At 36.2% G+C, this 22976-nt stretch overlaps 1 protein-coding gene across 1 annotated transcript in view; it reads left to right on the top strand.

Moving 5' to 3' along the window:
* The window catches only part of PTPN13 (protein tyrosine phosphatase non-receptor type 13), a 236035-nt gene that overhangs the window by 139720 nt on the left and 73339 nt on the right, over positions 1–22976 (top strand). The window contains exons 11-20 of the mRNA XM_060012209.1: positions 1987–2061; positions 2181–2355; positions 4268–4421; positions 4829–4967; positions 6104–6256; positions 9159–9341; positions 12003–12165; positions 17902–18319; positions 18461–18558; positions 20157–20213. Coding sequence (XP_059868192.1) covers positions 1987–2061; positions 2181–2355; positions 4268–4421; positions 4829–4967; positions 6104–6256; positions 9159–9341; positions 12003–12165; positions 17902–18319; positions 18461–18558; positions 20157–20213 — 1615 coding nt within the window. The remainder of the gene's footprint in view (positions 1–1986; positions 2062–2180; positions 2356–4267; positions 4422–4828; positions 4968–6103; positions 6257–9158; positions 9342–12002; positions 12166–17901; positions 18320–18460; positions 18559–20156; positions 20214–22976) is intronic.

Below are 22976 nucleotides of genomic sequence, written 5' to 3'. Positions count from 1 at the left end.
CAAGCCAAAGGGAAGAAATTCAGTAAGGCTTCATCAATTTATCATTATAACCAATACATTTGTCAAAATTAAGCAATAGGCAGGATAGCATGGGCTTCCAGTAATTAAAGGCCCACATAAAGCATAAAAGGCACGATATATACACATTTTTTTCTAAAATCATAGTTTCAGAGAGCTAATGCAGAACTTTGGCTCATTAGAGAGTCTCTACCTTTATAGTATGCCACTGTTATGTGTCATCTCACTAAAAACCTGTGTTTCCTTTCAGTCAGTCAGTGTGTGCTTTCTTCATCAGAGACGTGCTATATCAATGACTAGAGAATTTGAACTGTTGGTCGTTGAAGGACCACACAGTGTTTTCTCTAAAAAAAAAAAAAAAAAAGAGCGGAAGGGGGAATTCCCTAGAGGTCCAGTGGTTGGGACTCCACGCTTCTACTGCAGGGGGCCCAGGTTTGATCCCTAGTGGAGGAACTAAGATCCTGAGAGCCGTGCAGTGCAGCCAAATAAATAAATAAGTAAATAAAATAAAAAGAGTAGGAAGGCTATATTTTTGAGGCTGAAAATAGTACTAGTATTAGGAGAACAATTTCACAGTTGAACTAATGTTATTTCCCAAAACATAAGTTTTTAGTTCTTTTTTTTTTTCTGTATTATTTTTGATGCAGACAAATTTTTAATGTTCATACTCTATTGCCTCATTTGATCTGTATCAAATTCTGTGTTTTCCATGGCAGACTATTGTCATTTCTTCTACTCTGTTTCTATTCTCATTTAAAATGTGTCCTACTGGTTCGTTGAGTATTAACAAATGCTTACTGTTAAACTTTTACTTAAATGGTACCTGTCACATGTTCCACACCTGGCTGTTGGATAGAATTCCCACATCAAGCAACCAAATGAACTGTACAGTGAAATGCAAAGAAGAAACCAACAAAAATAAAACTCCAGTAACCCCCCATTAGTTCAAACACATGCATGCACGAAAGCACGCCCCCCCGCACACACCATCTGCCTTTGGCCTAAAAATTAGCCCTGTGTTCATTCTACCTTTTGCCCATTTGGACATAATTTTTCCATCTATTCTGAATGCTGCTCCCTCCTGGAGTCTAACTTGTTTTAAGTTATCTCTTCAACCAATTCTCCCCTCTAGGCAGAAAACCCTGGATATACAAGACATAAAGGGAAAGAGTAGATTGAAAAGAAGTAAATGCAGAATGTGGACTCTACTCTCTCCAGCTCCTGAGATATTATTTTCTTACTAGAAGCAGCAATAGGGAGCAGAGACTGTGATACTTATAATATCCCTAGTTGTCACTAATTAGAACAAAAAAGTACAGGATTCCCAGAACTTGATTACAGATGGATGTGTCTTTTGTAATATCAAAATAGATATTGTCCAATAACTAAGACTTGTTTTAGGACAAATGGAATATCATTCTCTGAAATAATGAAATTCTGTTCAATAACTTTACACATTAGCATTATTAAACCAAATCCTTATGTGAACTTGACAACTCTATATTACTTCAGTAATTGAGACTGCTATTTTGGGGGGGGGTAGTTTGAGTCTACCTGGAGTCCAAAAAATGAAAACCTTTATTTACGTAAAACAATATAAAGCCAGGCTTTATATTTTATGTTGCTGGTAGAAAATGAAGCTGATAGAACTTCTATTCACACTTAGTGTAAGGCATATTCCATTCCCGCTCTTGGCAAATTCCACCATACTTCTTTTTTTTTTTTTTTTTTTTTTTTTAACATCTTTATTGGGGTATAATTACTTTACAATGGTGTGTTAGTTTCCACCATACTTCTTTATTGAAAGTTTTTACATTTGTTTCAGATCACTAGTTCTAATATGGTGGCCTTACATGTAGTTGTTTATTATTATCATTACTATTATTATTATTATTACATTATTTTCCTTTCAAGGAAAGAGCTAGAATAAATGATAAAAACTATTGATTCTACTTCTGTGATTCACAGAATTTCTTTGGCCCTGAGTTTGTGAAAATGACGATTGAACCATATATATCTTTGGATTTGCCGCGGTCTATCCTTGTAAGTAATAAAACCACTTGGTGTCTTTTAGAAAATAATTTTAGTAATGATTTTTTTAAAACAGTAAAATTCTTATAATGTTTACATCGATAACTTCCATTCATTTTTTTCAATTGTAGACCAAGAAAGGGAAGAATGAGGATAACCGAAGAAAAGTAAACATAATGCTTCTGAGTGGACAGAAACTGGAACTGACCTGTGATACCAAAACTATATGTAAAGATGTGTTTGATATGCTTGTGGCCCATATTGGCTTAGTGGAACATCATTTGTTTGCTTTAGCTACCCTCAAAGGTACCAAGGCATTTTAAATTCAGGGTATAGTATGGAAACTTGGCAACAACGACTTCCTATATCTGTTCTGCCTAACCTTCTTTTGGGAAATATTAACTACATGGATATGTCAGCATTGAGAAGTAGGAGTTAGGAACTCCCTTCCTTTTCCTAACTAGGTACATTGTTTTAATAGCCGTGTCTTTTTAGCATCTTCTGTACCTGATCATGAAGATTTTTCTCTGGCATTGGCTATATAAACATAGATTTTAATTGTTATATTTTGGGGACCATAATTTTGCCTACATATGTACTCTAGAAATTAGTATTCTGCTAATATGAGTTTGAATATATAGCAGGACCCTATTTCTGAATTTCCATATCAACTTCTTCAGCTTACTATCCTAGAAACAGTGTCTTCCTAAATGTTGTCAGTTGATGACGGAAAATAAGTCATTTCACATATTTTAAGCATTACATCCACTGACCTGTGACGTTCACAACCATGGGGGTCTCAGAACACAGATTCAGTAGAAACTGCTGCTGTTTATCAATTAGAATTGTCATAGCAATAAGAAACCCCTTGGGGACTTCCCTGGTGGCACAGAGGTTAAGAATCCGCCTGCCAGTGCAGGGGACGTGGGCTTGAGCCCTGGTCTGGGAGATCCCACATGCAGCAGAGCAGCTAAGTCCGTGCACCACAACTACCGAGGCTGTGCTCTAGAGCCCGTGCACCACAACTACTGAAGCCCATGTGCCTAGAGCCCATGCTCCGCAACAAGAAAAGCCACCGCAATGAGAGGCCCATGCACCGCATCGAAGAGTAGCCCCTGCTTGCTGCAACTAGAGAAAGTCCACACGCAGCAACAAAGACCCAATGCAGCCAAAAATAAAAATAAATAAAATATAAATACATTTTTAAAAAAAGAATTAGTTTTTTTTTTTACAAAAAGAAACCCTTTGGAGCTGGGTTTAAATAAATATTTCTTTAATATTACTATATTTATAAATTACTCTTCAATACTTCAGATTCCTGTTTACCTCAAAATTTAACTTAAAAAGCTTTGACAACAAAGTACAATAAATTATAATTGAAGGATCAAATCACCCTGAAACCCTACAAGATCAGGATAACACCATCTTTGTCATACAAGAAATATGTCTTTCAACTTAGTTTATTGAATTCTTGTTCCTTAAACACTAATAATTCATTTTGTAGAGTCATCCAATAAATATTCGATTAGTGCCTATTGATGTTCTATCACTTTACTAATTACAGTTTTAGACTAATCATGTAATACTATCTGTATAAAAATATTCAATTAGTCAGAAGTTTGTATCTAATTTTGTATCTAATTTCTTAAACATTCTGGATAAGTCAGATCTTACTGACTAATCTTTTATTTGGAGAGAATCAAGAATTAAATGTTGCATTAAAACTAAAAATAAAATGATGATGATTCTTCCTTCTAGGTTTCAGTGGTAGCTCAACTATAACAAATATAGCTAATATTTATTGAATGCTTACCATGTGCCACATGCTTTAAACTACCAAATATTTTATAACGATTATGTCATTTGATCTCTACAACAACCCTAAAAAGCAGCAATTAGCACTATCCTGATTTTACAGACAAGAAAATTGATGTCTAGATAGGTTACATAATTTATTCAGTATCACACAGGTAGTAAATGATGTGGCTAGGAGTTGAATCCACATCTGTCTGTCTTCAGAGCTCTCATTTATAAAAGACTGAGCCATACTGCCTCCCATCCATATGCAGTGCCTCAGAATTCCCTGTTATACTTCTTAACAATCCTGTTTTATTCTGGTATAAAACTGTTTTGTGTAAGTCTGACCAAAAAATGAAGAAATTAAAAGAAAACATGAAAGTATTTTTATTTTATCTGAATATTTCTCATTCTTTTCTAGATAATGAATATTTCTTTGTTGATCCTGATCTAAAATTAACCAAAGTGGCCCCAGAGGGATGGAAAGAAGAACCAAAGAAAAAGAGCAAAGCCTCTGTTAATTTTACTTTGTTTTTTCGAATTAAATTTTTCATGGATGATGTTAGTCTAATACAGTGAGTACACAAGAGTTTCTACGTTTCTCTTTTTGGCCCCTGGTGTTTTGACCCTTTAGTTTACTGAATTATTTTATTCTGAATTATTTCAAATAATTATTGAAATAGTTATTTTCAATAATTATTTTATTATTGAATTATTGAATTCTGATCAATGATATTATTTTATTCTGATCAATGATAAAGTCTTATCATTGCTTATTATTTTATTCTGAATTATTTTATTCTGATCAATGATAAAGTCTTCTTTATCATAAAAGAAGTATTTCCTTCAATATAGTTTATTAATTTCTTATGCTTAATCATAAGCCATCTGGGCAACTAAACTTATATGCCAATAAAAAAAAATCACCCCAAGATTCAAGATCAAAAACCTAGATGTTTTGTGTATGTATTTGTTTTCCCAGACATACTCTGACCTGTCATCAGTATTATCTTCAGCTGCGAAAAGATATCTTGGAGGAGAGGATGCACTGTGATGATGAGACTTCTTTATTACTAGCATCCTTGGCTCTACAAGCTGAGTATGGAGATTATCAACCAGAGGTAGGATTTATTTTTTTCTCCAGGACAAATTTTGCATTGATGTTCTTATCCTCGGCATGATTAAAGACTAAACCTGGTTGAGGCGTTTGCTGTTTATATCTGGAGATTTTTGAGGCTAGTTTGGTGCCTCAGAATGACCGAGTTCCCCGTGTATATTGGTTATTTCAAATCATGCAGTGTGGGATCTTTCTTTCTTTCTTTCTTTCTTTCTTTCTTTCTTTCTTTCTTTCTTTCTTCCTTTCTTCCTTTCTTCCTTTCTTCCTTTCTTCCTTTCTTCCTTCCTTCCTTCCTTCCTTCCTTCCTTCCTTCCTTCTTTCCTTTCTTTCCTTTCTTTCCTTTCCTTCCTTTCCTTCCTTTCTTTCTTTCTTTCTTTCTTTCTTTCTTTCTTTCTTTCTTTCTCTCTCTCTTTCTCTCTCTCTCTCTCTCTCTCTCTTTCTCTCTCTCTCTCTCTCTTTCTCTCTCTCTCTCTCTCTTTCTCTCTCTCTCTCTCTCTCCCTCTCTCTCTTTCTCTCTCTCTCTCTCTCTCTCTCCCCCTCTCTCTCTCTCTCTCTCTCCCCCTCCCCCCCTCCCTCTTCCTCCCTCCCTCCCTTCCTTCCTTCCTTTCTTTTTTTTTTCTGTTTAAAATTATCCTGTTTCAGAGTTTTGGGATATCTAGCACTTACCTTTCCTTCTCCCTATTTCTAACTAACAGATACTAGACATAAGGGTTACCAGCCAAATCTGGATCAAAGGGGTCTTCCATCTTCCACATGGATCCATGCAGTGATAGGCTGAGAACCCAGCAGAGCTCACTGTATGGAGAGCACATGTTCAAGGCCAAATGCACCTGAATACAAGTGGACCTAAGAGGAAGCAGGGAGCAAGAAGAGATTGTGCCACTCAAGTGGCATCCTTCACAACATTAATCCTTCACTGTAGTGACATTTGGCCTTTGATTGTCAGTCTCTCCTCAAGCTTGCTGATAAGTTCAGTCATTCTACTTCACTGAATAAAGAGAAAGACAGATGCACTTTCTCTAAAACTCATTCCTCAGAGAGAAGTATAAATAGGAGTACCTTATCTCTTGTTGAGGCAAGAACTTTAAGATAAGAGGAAGAGGGCAAACAGAATTTCTTACACAAACACTCTCCTTTTAGGTTCACGGTGTGTCTTATTTTAGACTGGAGCATTATTTACCTCCCAGAGTGATGGAGAAACTTGATTTATCCTATATTAAAGAAGAGTTACCAAAATTGCATAATACCTATGTGGGAGCTACTGAAAAAGAGACAGAGTTAGAATTTTTAAAGGTAAGCATGCAAGATTACAAATGATAAACTTTGTATCTTTTTCAAAGTAAGGAAGAAGTGTTGGAAGACATACATCTAAAAGCTCAGGTGCCAATAACTGTTGCTATATGCTTTATCTCAGCTCATTTATTCCTGGCTAAAACCATGGTATTTTAATTCTCATTTTGTAAAAGAGGGAACTGAGGCTCAGAGAGGAAATGTAATGTTCCCAAAGTCAGTGGCTGATATGTGGAGCAAAACTATGATTTGAACCCGTATCTATCTGGCTATGGATTATATGCTTTTATCCTATTTCATACTCTCAAAATCAAGATATATTATAAAGAAGAAACAATTGGATTTTGTGACTGTCTGGATAAGAAAGGCAAGTTGAAACTAATTCTAGAGTTGTTTTGCTTTGTTTTTTCTTAAAAAGCTTAAGATTCAATTATATCTTCTAAAAATAGTCTTTCCATTAATGCCAACTAATTCACACGGGGGAAGGGGGTTAGAAAAATTGATTTATAGTTTCAGTTCTGCCACCATGTTCCTATAAGACCTCAGATGAATAACAGTGCATTTATGATTAGAAAAGACAGTACTATGCAAACTTCCAGTGTGAACAGCAAATATATGATAATATTCTATTGAGAAGAGAAAATTCAGAATATTCTCCTCTTGGGGGGACTTCCCCAGTGGTCCAGTGGTTAAGACTCCCTGCTTCCACTGCAGGGCATGCAGGTTCGATTCCGGTTGGGGAGCTAAGATCCCATATGCCCTGTGGCATGGCCAACAAAAAAAGAAAAGAAAAGAATATTTTCCTCTTGTAGCTCCCCAGGATGTAACAGCATGCCTTAAATTTGCTGCTCCATAATAAGGGAAGGGAGCCAAGTTTCCCTGCCCTACAAATATCTATAAAGGGGTTTCATTCACAGACTTATACCACCTTTAATCTAGGATTCATGGTAAGAAAGGCAGGGTGGTTTGTTTTAAGTTGACTCTACTTTTAAAGACATTACCTTATGTACTTATATTTTTCCTCGGTTATTACATGTTTATACTTGTAGGAAGTAAATATCAAGTTATATTTTTATTAATAAAGGTAGAAGACAGATTAACACAGCAGAAGGAATTTGCATGGGGATTTTCGGACAGTCTTGCATTTGAATTCTTGTTTCAACCAGCTGGGTAAACTTGGACAATGTACTTTAACCTCTCTGAGCTTCAGTTTTCCCCATATAAGTAGTGTGCTTAATGCATAGTAGGCTGCCCTTCTCCTTCTAATAATGTATCCTGTTACTCCTTTTCTCTTCAGCTTGAGCATCTTTCTTCTAACCTGAGAATTTTTTTAAAAATCTCATTAATATACCCTTCCAAGGTTACTCTTCTGCTATATATCATATTGCCTCTGAAAAACTTTTATATCTTTTTGTAAATCTGCTTTATTGAGGTATAATTTACATACAATAAAATTGACCACTGTTAAATGTTCAATTCAGCGAGTTTTGAAAATATATATACAGTTGAGCAACCATTTCCACAATCATGATAAAGAACAAGGGTTAGCAAACTGTGGTCTGCCTATTTTATAAGTAAACTTTTATTGGAACTCGGCCATGCTCATTTGTTTCCCTATTGTCTGTATCTGCTTTCACACTACAACAGCAGGGTTAAGTAGTTACAACAGAGATCATGTGACCCACAAAGCCGAAAATGTTTCCTATCTAGCCCTTTAAATAAAAAGTTTGCCAAAAATATAACACACTTCCAACACCAAAAATTTCCCTCATGTCCCTTTCCATTCAGTCCCTTCCCCCCTATTCCTAACCTCTGGCAAATATTGATCTGCTTTCTATCACTATAATTTTTTTCTTTTCCAGAATTTCATTTAAAGAATCATATATTGCATAGTCTTCTGTGTCTGGTTCTTTTCACTTAGAATAATACTTTTGAGATTCACCCATGTGTGGTGTGTATAGTAGTTTGTTTATTATGGCTGAATAGTTTTCTGTTGTACAGATATGCAACAATTTGTTTTTTTTTTCTTTAGTTGATGGATATAAAGCTGCTTTAAACACTCAAATACACATTTTTGCATGAACATATGATTTTTCTTTTTCTTGAGTAAATACCTACCATTAGGTTTGCTGGGATCTATGGTAAGTGTATGTGTTACTTCTGCAGAACTGCCAAATTGTTCTCAAGTGGTTGTACAGTTTTACAGTACTACCAGTAATGTATGGGATTTCCAGTTGCTCTACACCCTTAACAACACTTGGTATGTTTAGTTTTGTTTTCTTTTTTTTACATTTTAGCTATTGAAATAAGGTAAGCAGTGGTTTATGATTGTAGTTTTAATTTGTATTTCCCTAATTACTGTTACTTTGAGCGTCTTTTCATATGTTTATTTGTTGTTCGTATGTCTTCTTTGTTGATGTGTGTAATAAAATCTTTTGCCCGTTTTTGTATCTGGTTATTTTGTATCTGAGAAGTACGTATTCTTTATGTATTCTAGATACGATTCCTTATCTCCCAGTCTGTGACTTGCCTTTGTTTTTCCTGTCATTTGAAGCGCAGAAGTTTCTGATGTTAATGAAGCTTCAGTTTACCAATTTTTCCTTCTGTGGTTCCTGCTTTTTATGTCCCGTCTAAGATATCTTTGTCTAACCCACAGTCAAATATTTTCTAAACTTTCGAGTTTTAGCTCCTGTATTTAAGTCTGTTATCGTTTTGGGGATAATTTTCATATATTGGCTAAAGTAAGGGGCAAGATTTATTTTCTTGGCATATGAATATCCGGTTGTTCCAGCAACATTTGTTTAAGAGACTATCCTTTCCATATTAAACGACATTGGTACAACTTCTGTATCTTTAAGTCACCTTTTCCAAGGTGCATTTTTATGTTATGGTATTGTTCCAACAGGTCTGCCAAAGACTGACAGAATATGGAGTTCATTTTCACCGGGTGCACCCTGAGAAAAAGTCACAAACGGGAATACTGCTTGGAGTCTGTTCTAAAGGTGTCCTTGTGTTTGAGGTTCACAATGGAGTTCGCACATTGGTCCTTCGCTTTCCATGGAGGGAAACCAAGAAAATTTCTTTTTCCGTATGTCCATTTTAACCTCTCTTGATTCTGCATTTAAATTGGTGTTGTCGATTTCAAATGTAACGTATTAATTGACTTTTCTTAAGCGAACTTTAAAGCCTGGCATTTAGTGGGGCTTATATATGTCTTAATACTATTTAACTCTTCTTTCTTAGTTGTGGGAAGTATTATTGAGATTTTGGTTTTGGTTTTCTCAGAAGGTGATTTTTAAAAGAATTCTTAGCTGGTTATATGCTCAATTAACTTTAGTTAAATTACAACCAAGTTGACTTCTCTGTTAATTCAGAACTTATTCTAGGGTACTAATACTCCTCACATGGAGAAAACCCGCTAATGTATTTAAGACTGATAATTATCTTAGCCCCAGTGAACTTTGTCTAGTTTAGTAATAGGTCCCTCACAGAACTGTATTTGAATCTCAGTGGTCCAGAGATTTACTGACTTTTATGAACTAGCCTCAGGACTTTCTACAGTTTTAAGTTTTAGTGTGTAGTCTCTGGAGATAAAGTTAGGAAAGCAATTTTTAGAAAATCATGTTTATGAAAGATAATGAACTATAAAGGCATATTTTGATTTTGGAAGTAGGTGGAAAATCTGAACATTGAAGTGTGATTGTCAAACCCCAGAGGTAAATCAAAAATCTGTTCAGGTATTTGTTTTCCTAATGTTATTCAGGGACTACTGACATCTTTAGTTTATATTTGGGCTGAAATATGGTTTCACCAGAACAAACAAAATTTATAAGGTTATAATATCAAAGTCCCAACTGACTGTGGATAATCTTCAACCTAGAGACCTTTGGAATCATTTCTAGACCTGAGGGTTAGTTGGTTGGTTTCCCGTGAAACCCAGAGATACCACTAAGATTACCACATAATAAATGTATTCTCTCAGGAAATCCCAGACCATCCTCATCTTCCCAAGATTGTCAAGATCAGGAAATTACCTAGGTTTAACTTACCTTCCCCAATGAAAATGCTGGCAGAGCAAGTGCCTAGAGGAAACCTTGATGAATTAAATACAAATCTAATTTGGACCAGTTTTAAAAGGGCAGCAAATCAAATAATCATCCAGCATTCAGCCGTCATTTACCAGCTATCACATCAGCCCTGCAATAAAAATAGAACTAGCTGTGATTAGCTCATTTTTAAAGATCTCCAGTAATAAAGAATAGCTCACATTTCCCTGCAAACTATTCCCGTCTTTAACAGAACTTGTTTATCCTGTAGTTCTTTCTCTAACACAGAGTTCTCTTTTTTAAACTCTCATTTTTTCTTCCACTGGCCTCTGGGGAGATGGATAAGTTACCCTTCGCCCTTCTCATCTCTTACAACTGAATTTCCTTAGGCACATTTCTTGTCCAGTCCATCAGTTAACACTTAGGATCAATTATCCTTATGATTTGTTTCAAACCTGTACAGCTTTACGACTGTGGAGTTCAACATCCTTGGGAATTACTTGATAGTGGTTAAATGCACTGTTTGTTAGGAGAAAAATTCCCCAACTATTTGAAGAGTTACTAGGAATGCTACTGGTAGTCAGGATACTAGTTTGGTGCTACTATTGCTTTAACTCCTCTCTAATACTTGCTGATTTCCTTTACTAAAGAAAGAGAGAACAGGGTCCCCGAGATTTCATTGGTAACAACATCTAGCAAGAATTTAATAGTCTTATTTTGTTTTTAAGACCAGGAATTATGAAGATGGCACCTGCATGATTGAAGTTTGAGTAATACTCTGTTATCATATCTTTTGTGAGTCTATGAAATTTGACTTGTCTGAGCCTATTTCTGCATTTGACAGCAAGACAAGGGACATGATATAGAGGAAATAATTTGTACAGTAGAGAAGCCAAGAGCTACAGTAGAATCTAGCTGGGCTTGAGCAATTCTCCAGAGACATTAGTCTTAGATCCCTGACATGTTGAATTCTAGTCTTTTAAGGCATATGGCTCACTGCAAGCCTTACCACATAGGTCGCAATATTTCAGGGTGTCCTCTTACATATGAAACATTCATTTTTAAGAAGCAGGGAGATAAAACTGATTAATGATTCTTTTCCTTTCCCAGAATTTGGCAAGAATCACTGTCTCTAAATATTGATGTGTTTCATCTCTCAGCCCAGCAGTTATGTTATCCGGTGTTTCTGCATTCCAACTTTTTCCTTAACTTCCCACATCTTCCATCCCAGCCTTCATGCCACCAAGATTTTTCTTGACTGAATCACAGTGCTTATTACTGCATATTAATATCAGTTTTTGTTGAACTTCATTTTTTTTAATCTAAGACTGTAGAACATATATTTCTTGTAATTTCTTTTTCAAATAGTTTTGGTGTTTGTAAACATTGCAGTAAACTCAAAATATCAGTAATCTTTAAAGGAAACTGTTTCCCTTGCTGGTGGCTGGTATACAGTCTATACAATCTGATTTAGGCTACAGTTTCTAAAAGTGGCAAATAATATTAATCTCATTTATTTCCTAAATTTCTAATAATACAGAGTTATAGTTTTCTATATTTATATTAGATATAGGTCAATGAGTATTCATGCCTAATAATGTGAAGTAAAAATAATATCTGTACTTATTGTTTCTAAAATTTGGTCATGCAATGAAGTGATAGGAAAATATCCTAATTTTAAATACCCTTGATTAATATTGTAGAAAAAGAAAATCACATTGCAGAATACATCAGATGGAATAAAACATGCCTTCCAGACAGACAACAGTAAGATATGCCAGTACCTGCTGCACCTCTGCTCTTCCCAGCATAAGTTCCAGCTGCAAATGAGAGCAAGACAGAGCAACCAAGATGCCCAGGATATCGGTAAGGAGAAGCAAACTGTGTCAGATGACTCCAGGGTAGATGCATGATTTTTGCCACAAACTTTAAAAGAACTTCCACTTTTAGGATGAAAATGACAAGGTATGTAGATGTTAAATGACTAAGTCAAGTTCATAAAGGTGTCATAAATGAAGCTGAGATGTCAACTTCATGTTTATTTTGAAAACAGCACCCCTCATCAGTCAGGGAGTACCTATTGAACTATTTTGTGCTGATTGTTAGGCTAGCTGATGTAAATATTGTAAAGGTTTCAGAAACATTCTCTACCCGTAGTAAACTTACACACTGGGAGATAAGACCAACAAACATGAAACAGTAATACACAATAGAGGGTCAAGGTTTCAATAACAGGTTCTATTGTACAGTCTCTGATATACACTACAGGAGGAAAAGGAGATCAGAGGATAGAGTATGTGAGTGGTGGCACTTGAATTGGAATTTTCAGGACAAAAATAATTAAGTAGGTTGACGATAAATGGAAGGGCTTTCCAGATAAGGGAAAGAACATGGGAAACAAGGTGGTGGACTCTGTACCCAGAATGGGAAAGTCATGTACCATAACAGTTTTGGGGGTGACAGATTTCAGTTTTACTTGGTCACGTCCCTGTTCTGAGACTGACGTGAGTAACCATAGTACCAATATAAGTGCTCAGGAGAGCGGTTTCAGTTCCTTTTGAAAAGGAACCAACAGAAGAAACCAATTTAGCTCTGAAGAAAATCTCAGTCAGAACTGAAATATTTAAAGCTTACTCTGCAAGACCACATGTAGAGATTAAAGTTGTAGAAAGTCTAGTTCTGCATATTAAATTCTTATAGACTTCAGTGAAACACTTTTTTAATCAAGAATTTGATTAAAAAATTAAATGTAATGGCACTGATGACTTTGTGCAGCAGAGCCCTATGAATTCTTTATCCGAAACTTTCCATGTAGGATCAGACTGGGGTGATGGCAACCTATGAATAAATGTTTCTCAGCCTTTCAGAATCAAGATGGTAGGGGCTGTATACTGATTAAAAATGAAGATTCCAGAAACCTATGTGACACTTAGTGAATCACAGTCTTTGGGCATTGGGTCCCTGGAATCTGCATTTTAACAGGCTTTCCTCAGTAGTGATTTTATGCATGCTACAATATGATAACTGTTGCTGTAATCTCATTATTCCTTTTCTTTCCCTGCTTTGCTCTGCTAAAAAATTTGTATGCTCTTATATATTTTCAAAGTATAGTGAAATATACAGAATGAAGTAAGTCAGAAAGAGAAAAACAAATACCGTATGCTAACACATATATATGGAATCTAAAAAACAAAACAAAAAAATGGTCATGAAGAACCTAGGAGCAAGATGGGAATAAAGACGCAGACCTACTAGAGAATGGACTTGAGGATACGGGGAGGGGAAAGGGTAAGCTGGGACAAAGTGAGAGAGTGGCATGGACATATATACACTACCAAATGTAAAATAGATAGCTAGTGGGAAGCAGCTGCATAGCACAGGGAGATCAGCTCGGTGCTTTGCGACCACCTAGAGGGGTGGTATAGGGAGGGTGGGAGGGAGGGAGACGCAAGAGGGAAGAGAGATGGGGATATATGTATAGGTATAACTGATTCACTTTGTTATAAAGCAGAAACTAACATACCATTGTAAAGCAATTATACTCCAATGAAGATGTTAAAAAAAAAAAAAAAGAGAGAAGCCACTGCAATGAGAAGCCTGTGCACCACAAGGAAGAGTAGCCCCCGCTCGCTGCAACTAGAGAAAACCTGCGCGCAGCAACAAAGACCCAGCGCAGCCAAAAATAAGTAAATAAAATAAATAAATTTTTTTAAAAAGTATAGTGAAATAAACTTATGAGAGCCCTTGATATGCCTACTTAGATTAATATTCTATTCAAGTCAGAATTGAAAAATTGAAGGTTACATTATTATAGATGTGGTATAGGGTGCTATAGTGAAGAGTCAGAAGACAAAACTATGAACCAGCTTTCCACCCTCAGCATTTCAATGATATATTGTGGTAGTTAAGAACATGAACTGTGGGGCAAGACTGCCAGTGTTCAAACCACGCTCTCTTACTTGCAAACTCTGAAACCGTGGGCAGGCGACTCAAACTCTCTGCCTTAGTTTCCCATCTGGTAAAATGATTATCATAATGATAATACCAACATCATAAGGTTATTGTGAAGACGAAATGAATTCATACATGTAAAAGTGCCGGCACAAAATACGTATTGAATAAATATTCATTATCCTTCTTGTCATCAACATTGTTTTACCACGACTACCACTAGTTATAGTAGTAGTAGGATGACCTTAGGAAAGGAACTGACGTTTTGAGGTCTCATTTTCTTCACCCATGAAGTGGGAATGTTCTACATATCTCAGTTTTCCCCCTAAGAACACAACTATGTATCCTTAAATTCATATGTAAAAGGACTTTACGATGGTATTATCTACATCTATTCCCTGATTTTGTTAAGCCTCGAAAGGAATTATTTTCTGCTTGGAAGCAGCTTAGAAGTAACTACCTGCCTACTTAACTGTCTGTACTAGACCAGTGAAAATAACCGGTGTTATCTATTGGAGGTTGATGGGGTCACAAGTGTATGTTGCTTCTTTAGAGTCATAGGATATGGGTGATAGAAAGAACCTTAGAGGCCATTAAGTCCAAAATTTTACTGATGAGGAAACAGGTTCAGAGAAAAGAGTGTCTCACTTAACCTCATAGTTAGAAGTCAAAGGAGACTAGAACGTGATCTCTTAATTCCTAATCCAGTAGTCTTTCTATTTGATAAGTTTCCAAAGAACTAATTTGCATGGAATTAAGATTAATAATCATTTACTGAGCACTTGCTACATGCTAGGTGCTGTGGGTTACAAAAATAAATGAAGCCTCTCTCCTCAAAAGAGCATACAATTTAGTTGATGATATAAGGAAATACAAAACAAGTACAAGAGACTGAATAGTAGCACAGTGTGGATTGCAGACTGAGTGTGGAACTAACAAAGACTTTGAGTTCAAATTTGAAACATTAGTAATAGGATGTAGGTTCATTCTAATGTCCTTTCCCATCCTGGTGGTCCATGTTGGAATCCTTTCCAGGTGAAGGGCAGTAGGACAGTAGATAAGTGGGTGGTTTATTATTCCATCCCATGGATATGTGCAATGCTTTAAATTCTACCCAGGAATGAGCTATGAATGGATTTGAATAGCATAATCCTTGGTATGTTTACAAAACAGATATAACCTAAGCTGAACTGATGGTCCCTATGCCTGCCAAAGTTTGGTCTACATTTTCCTTTAGGGTGAAGAAAACTTTTGGGTATAGAGGCATTTCCCAGTAGTTGAATCTGTTTAAGGCTCAGTTTTTGCGTCTTTGAATAAAGTCTGCTCTCAAAGTAAAAGAAAATAGAATTAATGTTATCTGCTCTCATAAAAACTCCTATTTGAAGCTAAAGATTATACTGGGAATTTTAAAACAAAAGGGTTTTTTTTAATTGTTATGTTTTAACTTGGTGTCCACTTCTACTTCAGAGAAAGAATGTTGAATTTTCCTGGTGATGAGACATGTTTTTTTTTTGTTTTTTTTTTTTTTAATTTCCCCTTTTGTAAGGACATTTACATTTATATAGGAAATTTCCTTATTTCTTTTTTTTTTTTTTTTTTTTTTTTCCTGTACGCGGGCCTCTCACTGTTGTGGCCCTTCCCATTGCGGAGCACAGGCTCCGGACGAGCAGGCCCAGTGGCCATGGCTCACGGGCCCAGCCGCTCCGCGGCATATGGGATCTTCCCGGACCGGGGCACGAACCCGTGTTCCCTGCATCGGCAGGAGGACTCCCAACCACTGCGCCACCAGGGAAGCCCGAGACATGTTTTTGTTTTTTTTTTTTTAATATCTTTATTGGAGTATAATTGCTTTACAGTGTTGTGTTAGTTTCTGCTGTACAAGAAAGTGAATCAGCTATATGTATACATATATCCCCATATCCCCTCCCACTTGAGCCTCCCTCCCACCCTCCCTATCCCACCCCTCTAGGTCATCACAAAGCGTTGAACTGATCTCCCTGTGCTATGCAGCAGCTTCCCACCAGCCATCCATTTTACATTTGGTACTGTATATATGTCAATGCTACTCTCTCACTTCTCCCAGCTTCCCCTTCCCTCCCTGTGTCCTCAAGAGACATGTTTATTTAAACTTCATTCTGATGTATGAATATGAAAGAGTTGCATTGTTTTCCTATCTGTTTACACCTGAGATGAAATATTGATTATTAATCTTCCTAGGAATTAGAAGATAAATGAAACAGAATCTTAAGATCTAAATCAGCAACATTTGACATTCTCTTTTTAAAAAACAAGTTTTCGCAGCTGTTTTACATAGTGGTCAAGCTGTATTGGTACTTTCCATGGGGAGACCAATTAGGGTGCCTTGTGATGTGGATTACTAATGCATGAACAGCCAAACCATTTGAAATTCTATGCTTCTGGTCCTTTATATACATGAAAGGATTTTGATGCCAAAATTCTGTGATGCAGTGCTTTCGTTTATAGCCTCAAATGTTCCAATACTGACGTGACATTTGTTCTCACAAAACAGAATAGCCAATCACTTGTTACAAGGTATCTCTAAATTTGACCCCTAAAAGAATACTTTGGATATGTATTTAGGAGTGAAAGGAATTTAAGCATAAAGAGAACCCCAGCTCCTTAATCATGTTAATTAACAGAAACAAAAAAGACAAGTAATGTGAGGTTCTCTTGTGGCCCCTGGGCCTCAGTTAAATCAGGAAAAGTCTACAAGGTGGGGAGGTGGTATTGGCATAGTAATGAAATGACAGAAAATAGGCCATAAAAGGCTTTTGTTTCCGCTTGGGGGTTTGGGGTTTTGGGGTTTTTGTTTTGCGGAGTTGCAGAGCACAGGCTCTGGACGCGCAGGCCCAGCGGCCACGGCTCACGGGCCTAGCCGTTCCGCGGCATGTGGGATCTTCCCGGACCGGGGCACGAACCCATGTCCCCTGCATCAGCAGGCGGACTCTCAACCACTGCGTCACCAGGGAAGCCCTGTTTGTTTGTTTTTTAGTAGTAGTTTTATTGAGACCTAATTCACATACCATACAATTTAACCACTTAAAGTGCACAATTCAATGATTTTTAGTATATCCACGTTGTTAACAGAGTTGTGCGAACATCACCACAATCTGCCATAAGCTTTTAAAAATATAATAAGAACTTTTTCTCTGGGCAAAACTCTCCTCTGCACAGCTCTTTTCAGGCATGATCTCACTATATTGGCCTATCCAGGTTTTATCTCTCCCTCTCCCCATCCTTGGTTTGCTGGTATTTTAGCAGAGACACTACTAGCGATAAAATTTTCTGTCAAATGTCATTCTCCTTCCTAACTGAAAACTGTATTGGGGTCAGCAAGCCTGAATGAAACCCAAACATTATTAGATCCAGGAACATCACTAGATGAAATAAGGCAATGCTGACCAGGCCCTGGCTGTGAGAAAGCTACAAGGATGGAGAGATGGTATGAAAACCAGAATCTTCCAACCTCCTTTTTAAAATCCTCGATTGCCACTCTTTGAAAGCTACCTACTTCTGATGGCAATCAAAATGATTAAAAATTGCATGCTGTTTTTTATTTATTAAAATAGCTTTTCTCATAAAAGGTTCTATGGTGTTTTCATCGTGTAAAGCGATCCTATTTCCTTGTAGAGAAAGCTTCATTTAGGAGCCTGAATCTCCAAGCAGAGTCCGTTAGAGGATTTAATATGGGACGAGCAATCAGCACTGGTAGTCTGGCCAGCAGCACCCTGAACAAACTTGCCGTTCGACCTCTGTCAGTTCAAGCTGAGATTCTGAAGAGGCTATCCTGCTCAGAGCTGTCGCTTTACCAGCCATTGCAAAACAGTGCAAAAGAGAAGAGTGACAAAGCTTCTTGGGAGGAAAAGCCTAGAGGGATGAGTAAATCATACCACGATCTGAGTCAGGCCTCTCTCTATCCTCATCGGAAAAATGTCATTGTTAACATGGAATCCCCACCACAAACCGTTGCGGAGTTGGTAGGAAAACCGTTTCACCAGATGGCGAGATCTGATACGGAATCTTTGGCAGGACTCACAAAACTTAATAAGTAAGAACATACTTAACTAACCCAAACTACATATTTGTAAATTCTGCATTTCCTACTTTTGTTTTTGTTTTGACAATTTATTATTTTCATCATACTTTTTTACACTGACACTTCCCCCCCACCTTCCTTTTCCCTCTTTAGTTCAAAGTCTATTGCAAGTTTAAATAGAAGTCCTGAAAGGAGGAAACAGGAATCAGACTCCTCATCCTTTGAAGACCCTGGTCAAGCATATGTTATAGGTCAGCATAAACAAGCTTACCTTCTTTCTCCCTTACCTCATGCTCATAATGAAGTGAATGAGACAGTGTTAACTACCAGGAAATTATTTTTGGTTGTATGTCCTAATTACCAAAACTTTTTGTGAATATAAAATTTTAGGCTACTTAAAAAGTACCAAGTCAAATCAAAAATTGATTTAACAAGTGATTACCTCATGGCACAGACTGTTAGCTTTCTCTTGGTCACAGTTAAAGGCCATGACATTCTTACCAAGAGAACCCAGGTAGTCTGGTGCCATGGCTTTGGATAGCCTTCCTTTGGATTTTCCTTACAGTCTGTGAGAGTAGACTCCACTGAGCTATATTTTTTTTTAAGAAAAGTTTATTTAGATTACTTTCAGAATGGAATTGTGTCTAGAAAGAGATAGTTTTATGCAATGTGCTATGGTTGTTAGGTAGAAATTCTTAGTTGATTTAAGTTTTCTCAATTTCTCCCAGCTAGCTGGGGCCTATGAACTATTTAAGTATAGACAGAAGTTGTTTGTGTTTATAAATACACACTACCTTATAAGATAAACAGAAGGATTCCTGTTGTTTTGTGCATCTTAAAAGCGAACTGCATGGGAATCAATCTTTTAGAAAAGTAGATATTTAAGCACAGAGGTCTGAATGACTACTCAGAATAGGAAACAGCTGGGCAGACAAGCAGTCAACAAGGATACCCTTTTCTATGGTTGTTTTACTAAATAATACTAATTAACTCTCCCTTGGAACTAAGTGTGATCATAACTATACAAAGTTAAAAAGTATTTTCTCACACTATAATTGGATTGGGGATATATGGAGTAAATGAAGTCAAAGAGAACTACAATATAATTGATAAATATTTATGGAAGGCCACATTACTTTATTAATATAGGTTTCCACAGCTTTCAGAGATTATACTATCATCAATTTAAATTGAATTGGTTAAAAAAACTTTAAACAGATGAAAGACAAGACTCCATCTTATAGGTCACCCTATGCGTTGAAAATAGCCTAAAAAGACACTGATTTAATCTTTCAGAAAATAATTTTCGAAGTGTATTCATATATAATGGGATCTCTTATAGATTCTAAGCTATTTTCATTAGGAAGGCTTTGTTCTACATAAAAATTCATCACATATCAGATATAGAGTAGTGAATATTCCATAGAAAAACACAAGTAAAATAAAATTCAACCATAAAAAAATTATTTTCTGCATTTGTTTTTGGTTGATTATTCATTCTTATCGAATATTGAACTTTCTTTTAACATTTTAACAGATACTTTTAAAACTCATTTTAGTTTCATCATTTCATATATGACATCAAAATGTCATTGTCAGAAACAGTACATTTGTGTTTAAATTTATTCTGCAAAACAAGTTGATATGCTTAACTTGGACATTAAAAGTAGTAAAAAAGAAAAAAAAAAAGCCCATTGTGGGGAGACAAGTTATTTTTCTGAGTGTAAATAAAAGAAATTGTTGCTGTCTTAATGTTTTGTTGATTTTTATGAATTTATCAGAAGAAATTACTTCTGTATATAGTATCTGACCATTTTTAAACTGTCTAATAATTTAATTTATACCACAGGAATGACTTTGCCTAGTTCTGGAAATTCTTCATCCCAAGTACCCTTAAAAGAAAATGGTAGGTTTACAAAATGTTTTTCCCCTCATTTCCATCATAATTTTTCTCTTGTACCTTGTAAGATAGTCATGGGCCTAATAAAGAGCTTTCAATTCCATGTCAAGGATTTTAGGCCTTACATTGGAGTCAGAAGAGAGTTGTGGTTTTCAGCATCTCAGTGATGTGATGGGACCTGTAATTTAGACTAATGTTGATGAACTAGAGAAATGACAAATTCGAGATAAGGACACTAATTGGGGAGCTAAGGTAGCTTAGGTGGGAGATAATTTTGATTGAAAAGCGTTTTAACTGAGGGATGCGTCAACTGAATCTTGAAATAAAAGGAGTATTTATTCAGGTAGAATGGTGTGGATAAGTATTCCAGACCAAGGGCATAGTGTGATCAAAGACATGCAGACATGTGAGAAGATAACAGATTCAGAGAGATGTAAGAATCTCAGTATGGAGTTATGCTGGGGCCAGAGTGAAGGTCAAAAACTAAATGGTGACCAGCTTTGAGTCTTATCATAAATCTTTTGGGAAGAATTTGAAGACTTTAAATGTTGAGATTAATAGTTTAGAAAGAATCTAAGAAGAAACAAAATTGTAGGAAAAAAACTTTGTGCAATGACTTGAAGGTCAGTGGGTTCACAATTTTTATAATTTAGGTTACAAAATACTTTCATGTACATTATTTGATTTTTTCTAACAACCTTCATGGGTATAAAGAATATTATTATCACTATGTATATACATCTTTCCTCCAAAAATGTTTAAGTTTTACCCTCAAATTCTTAAAGTTGAAATAATCAGAAGCCTCATGAGAAGAAAGCAAATATGCTGATCACAAGTATTAATATAGTTAAACTTTGATGAAGCTTTAAGTTTAGCTCTCATTTTCCTGAGAGCCAAGGCAAAAATGAAGGCATGCGAATTAGTTGAACCATATGAAACTGTTGTTTTTGTAGGTCAAAGCTGTCAGACATCAGTAAGCTATTTTGTATAATTCTCATTCTCTGATAGAAATACACATACCAGTTCTTCAAGAGAGGAACATTTTTCTTGGAAGCAAAATTGTGTCCAAAAGTAAATCTTTTTACTTTTATAATATCTTAAATACTCATAGCAAATGAAAGATTTTTTCGTCTCCTATTTTTTAATGTATTAATCCTTAAAAAACCTGAGGGCATACCATTAAAGAAAAAGTCAGTTTATACTTAGACCTAAGTTACTAAGACCTTGTCATATAGCTTTTTGATGACCAAATGTCTTACATGGACTGAAGTTAGAATACCTCTGTACCTAAAATAGGTCAGTTATTAACATGTCCATAACAGTTGTACTTATTGACTGACAGTTATTTAGTGCTTACTATGTGCCAAACACTGTTCTAAGCACGTTATGTTTCTCTCTCAATCCCCACAACAATCCTATGAGCCAGAACTAATGCTACTTCCTTTTCACAGATGAGAAGCCAAAACACAGAAAGGTAGAGTTGCATAGTAGGTCATGGAGCTGGCAAATGCTGGGGCCATGATTTGAATGCAGGATGTCTGTTTCCAGAGCCTATGCTCTAATCCACTCTTTAGACTGTCTCCTAGTATAATAATGCCTAATTATTTTTAGGTATTATTTCTCCCAGCTAAACTTTTGAAATAAGCTGGATAATAATCTATTCAAGGATGAGAGCCTGAAATGTGTTTTTACCTAGGTTCTAACGGAAAAGAATATGAATTTACATTGGGTACCAAATGAGCATCATGTGCAGGGTGGGATCTGTGTTTAAACCTCCAGGCACTCATCTTCCCACCTGCCCACTACAGAGGGGCCAACCCACCTTCCCATGGAGGTGTTCCCCAGTTGGCTTATAGACAAGTTTATATTTTCTTCAAAATTCTCCTTCAGTCTGTCCAAGTAGCCCTGAATTAGTGCTCTGTTGAGAATTGAGTTTTGACATAATAGAGCATGGCAAACATGTTTTTCCACATAAGGTAACTGAAGATTAAAAAGTTAAATTACTTGCCTGTTGGTCAAATATAGGACTTTTTATTCTCATTTCAGTGTTTTTCGTTGCTGAACAAGATTATTAAGAGAAAATTAGAAATGAGCATTAGTTAATACTGAATTATTTATCACTTAATACAAAGACCAATGAATAAAATTCAGTCTTAACCTTTTACAACTTTCAGAGACCCATAAAGAGTGTGAAACTTAGAAGATAAAAGAAGAAAGGCAGGAGTCTTCCAATCTCATGAAATAAATATGGAAAGGATTCCAATCCTTTGATTAATTGTGATTTCCAAAAAGAAATAAAGGTTGCTTAACCTTTCAAAAAATGGCACATGTTATAAAAGTTCTTTTTTTTTAATTATAGTTGATTTACAATATTATATTAGCTTCCAGTGTTCAACGTAGTGATTCAGTATTTTATACTCCATTAAAAGTTACAGTGGCTATAATTCCCTGTGCTGTACAGTATATCCTTGTTGCTTATCTATTTTATACATGGTAGTTTATATCTTATTCCCATACCCCTATCTTGACCCTCCCCACTTCCGTCTCCCCACTGGTGACTAGTAGTTTGTTTTCTATATTTATGAGTCTGTTTTTGTTTTGCTATAGACATTTATTTGTTTTTTTGTGTTTTTTTTTGCGATACGCGGGCCTCTCACTGTTGTGGCCCCTCCCGTTGCGGAGCACAGGCTCCGGACGCGCAGGCTCAGCGGCCATGGCTCACGGGCCCAGCCGCTCTGCGGCATGTGGGATCTTCCCGGACCGGGACAC

This window comes from Delphinus delphis, chromosome 5 (assembly GCF_949987515.2).
Source record: "Delphinus delphis chromosome 5, mDelDel1.2, whole genome shotgun sequence".
Taxonomy (NCBI): Eukaryota; Metazoa; Chordata; class Mammalia; order Artiodactyla; family Delphinidae; genus Delphinus; species Delphinus delphis.
Note: the sequence above shows the minus strand (reverse complement) of the source record. Positions and strands in the feature narration are given on the sequence as shown.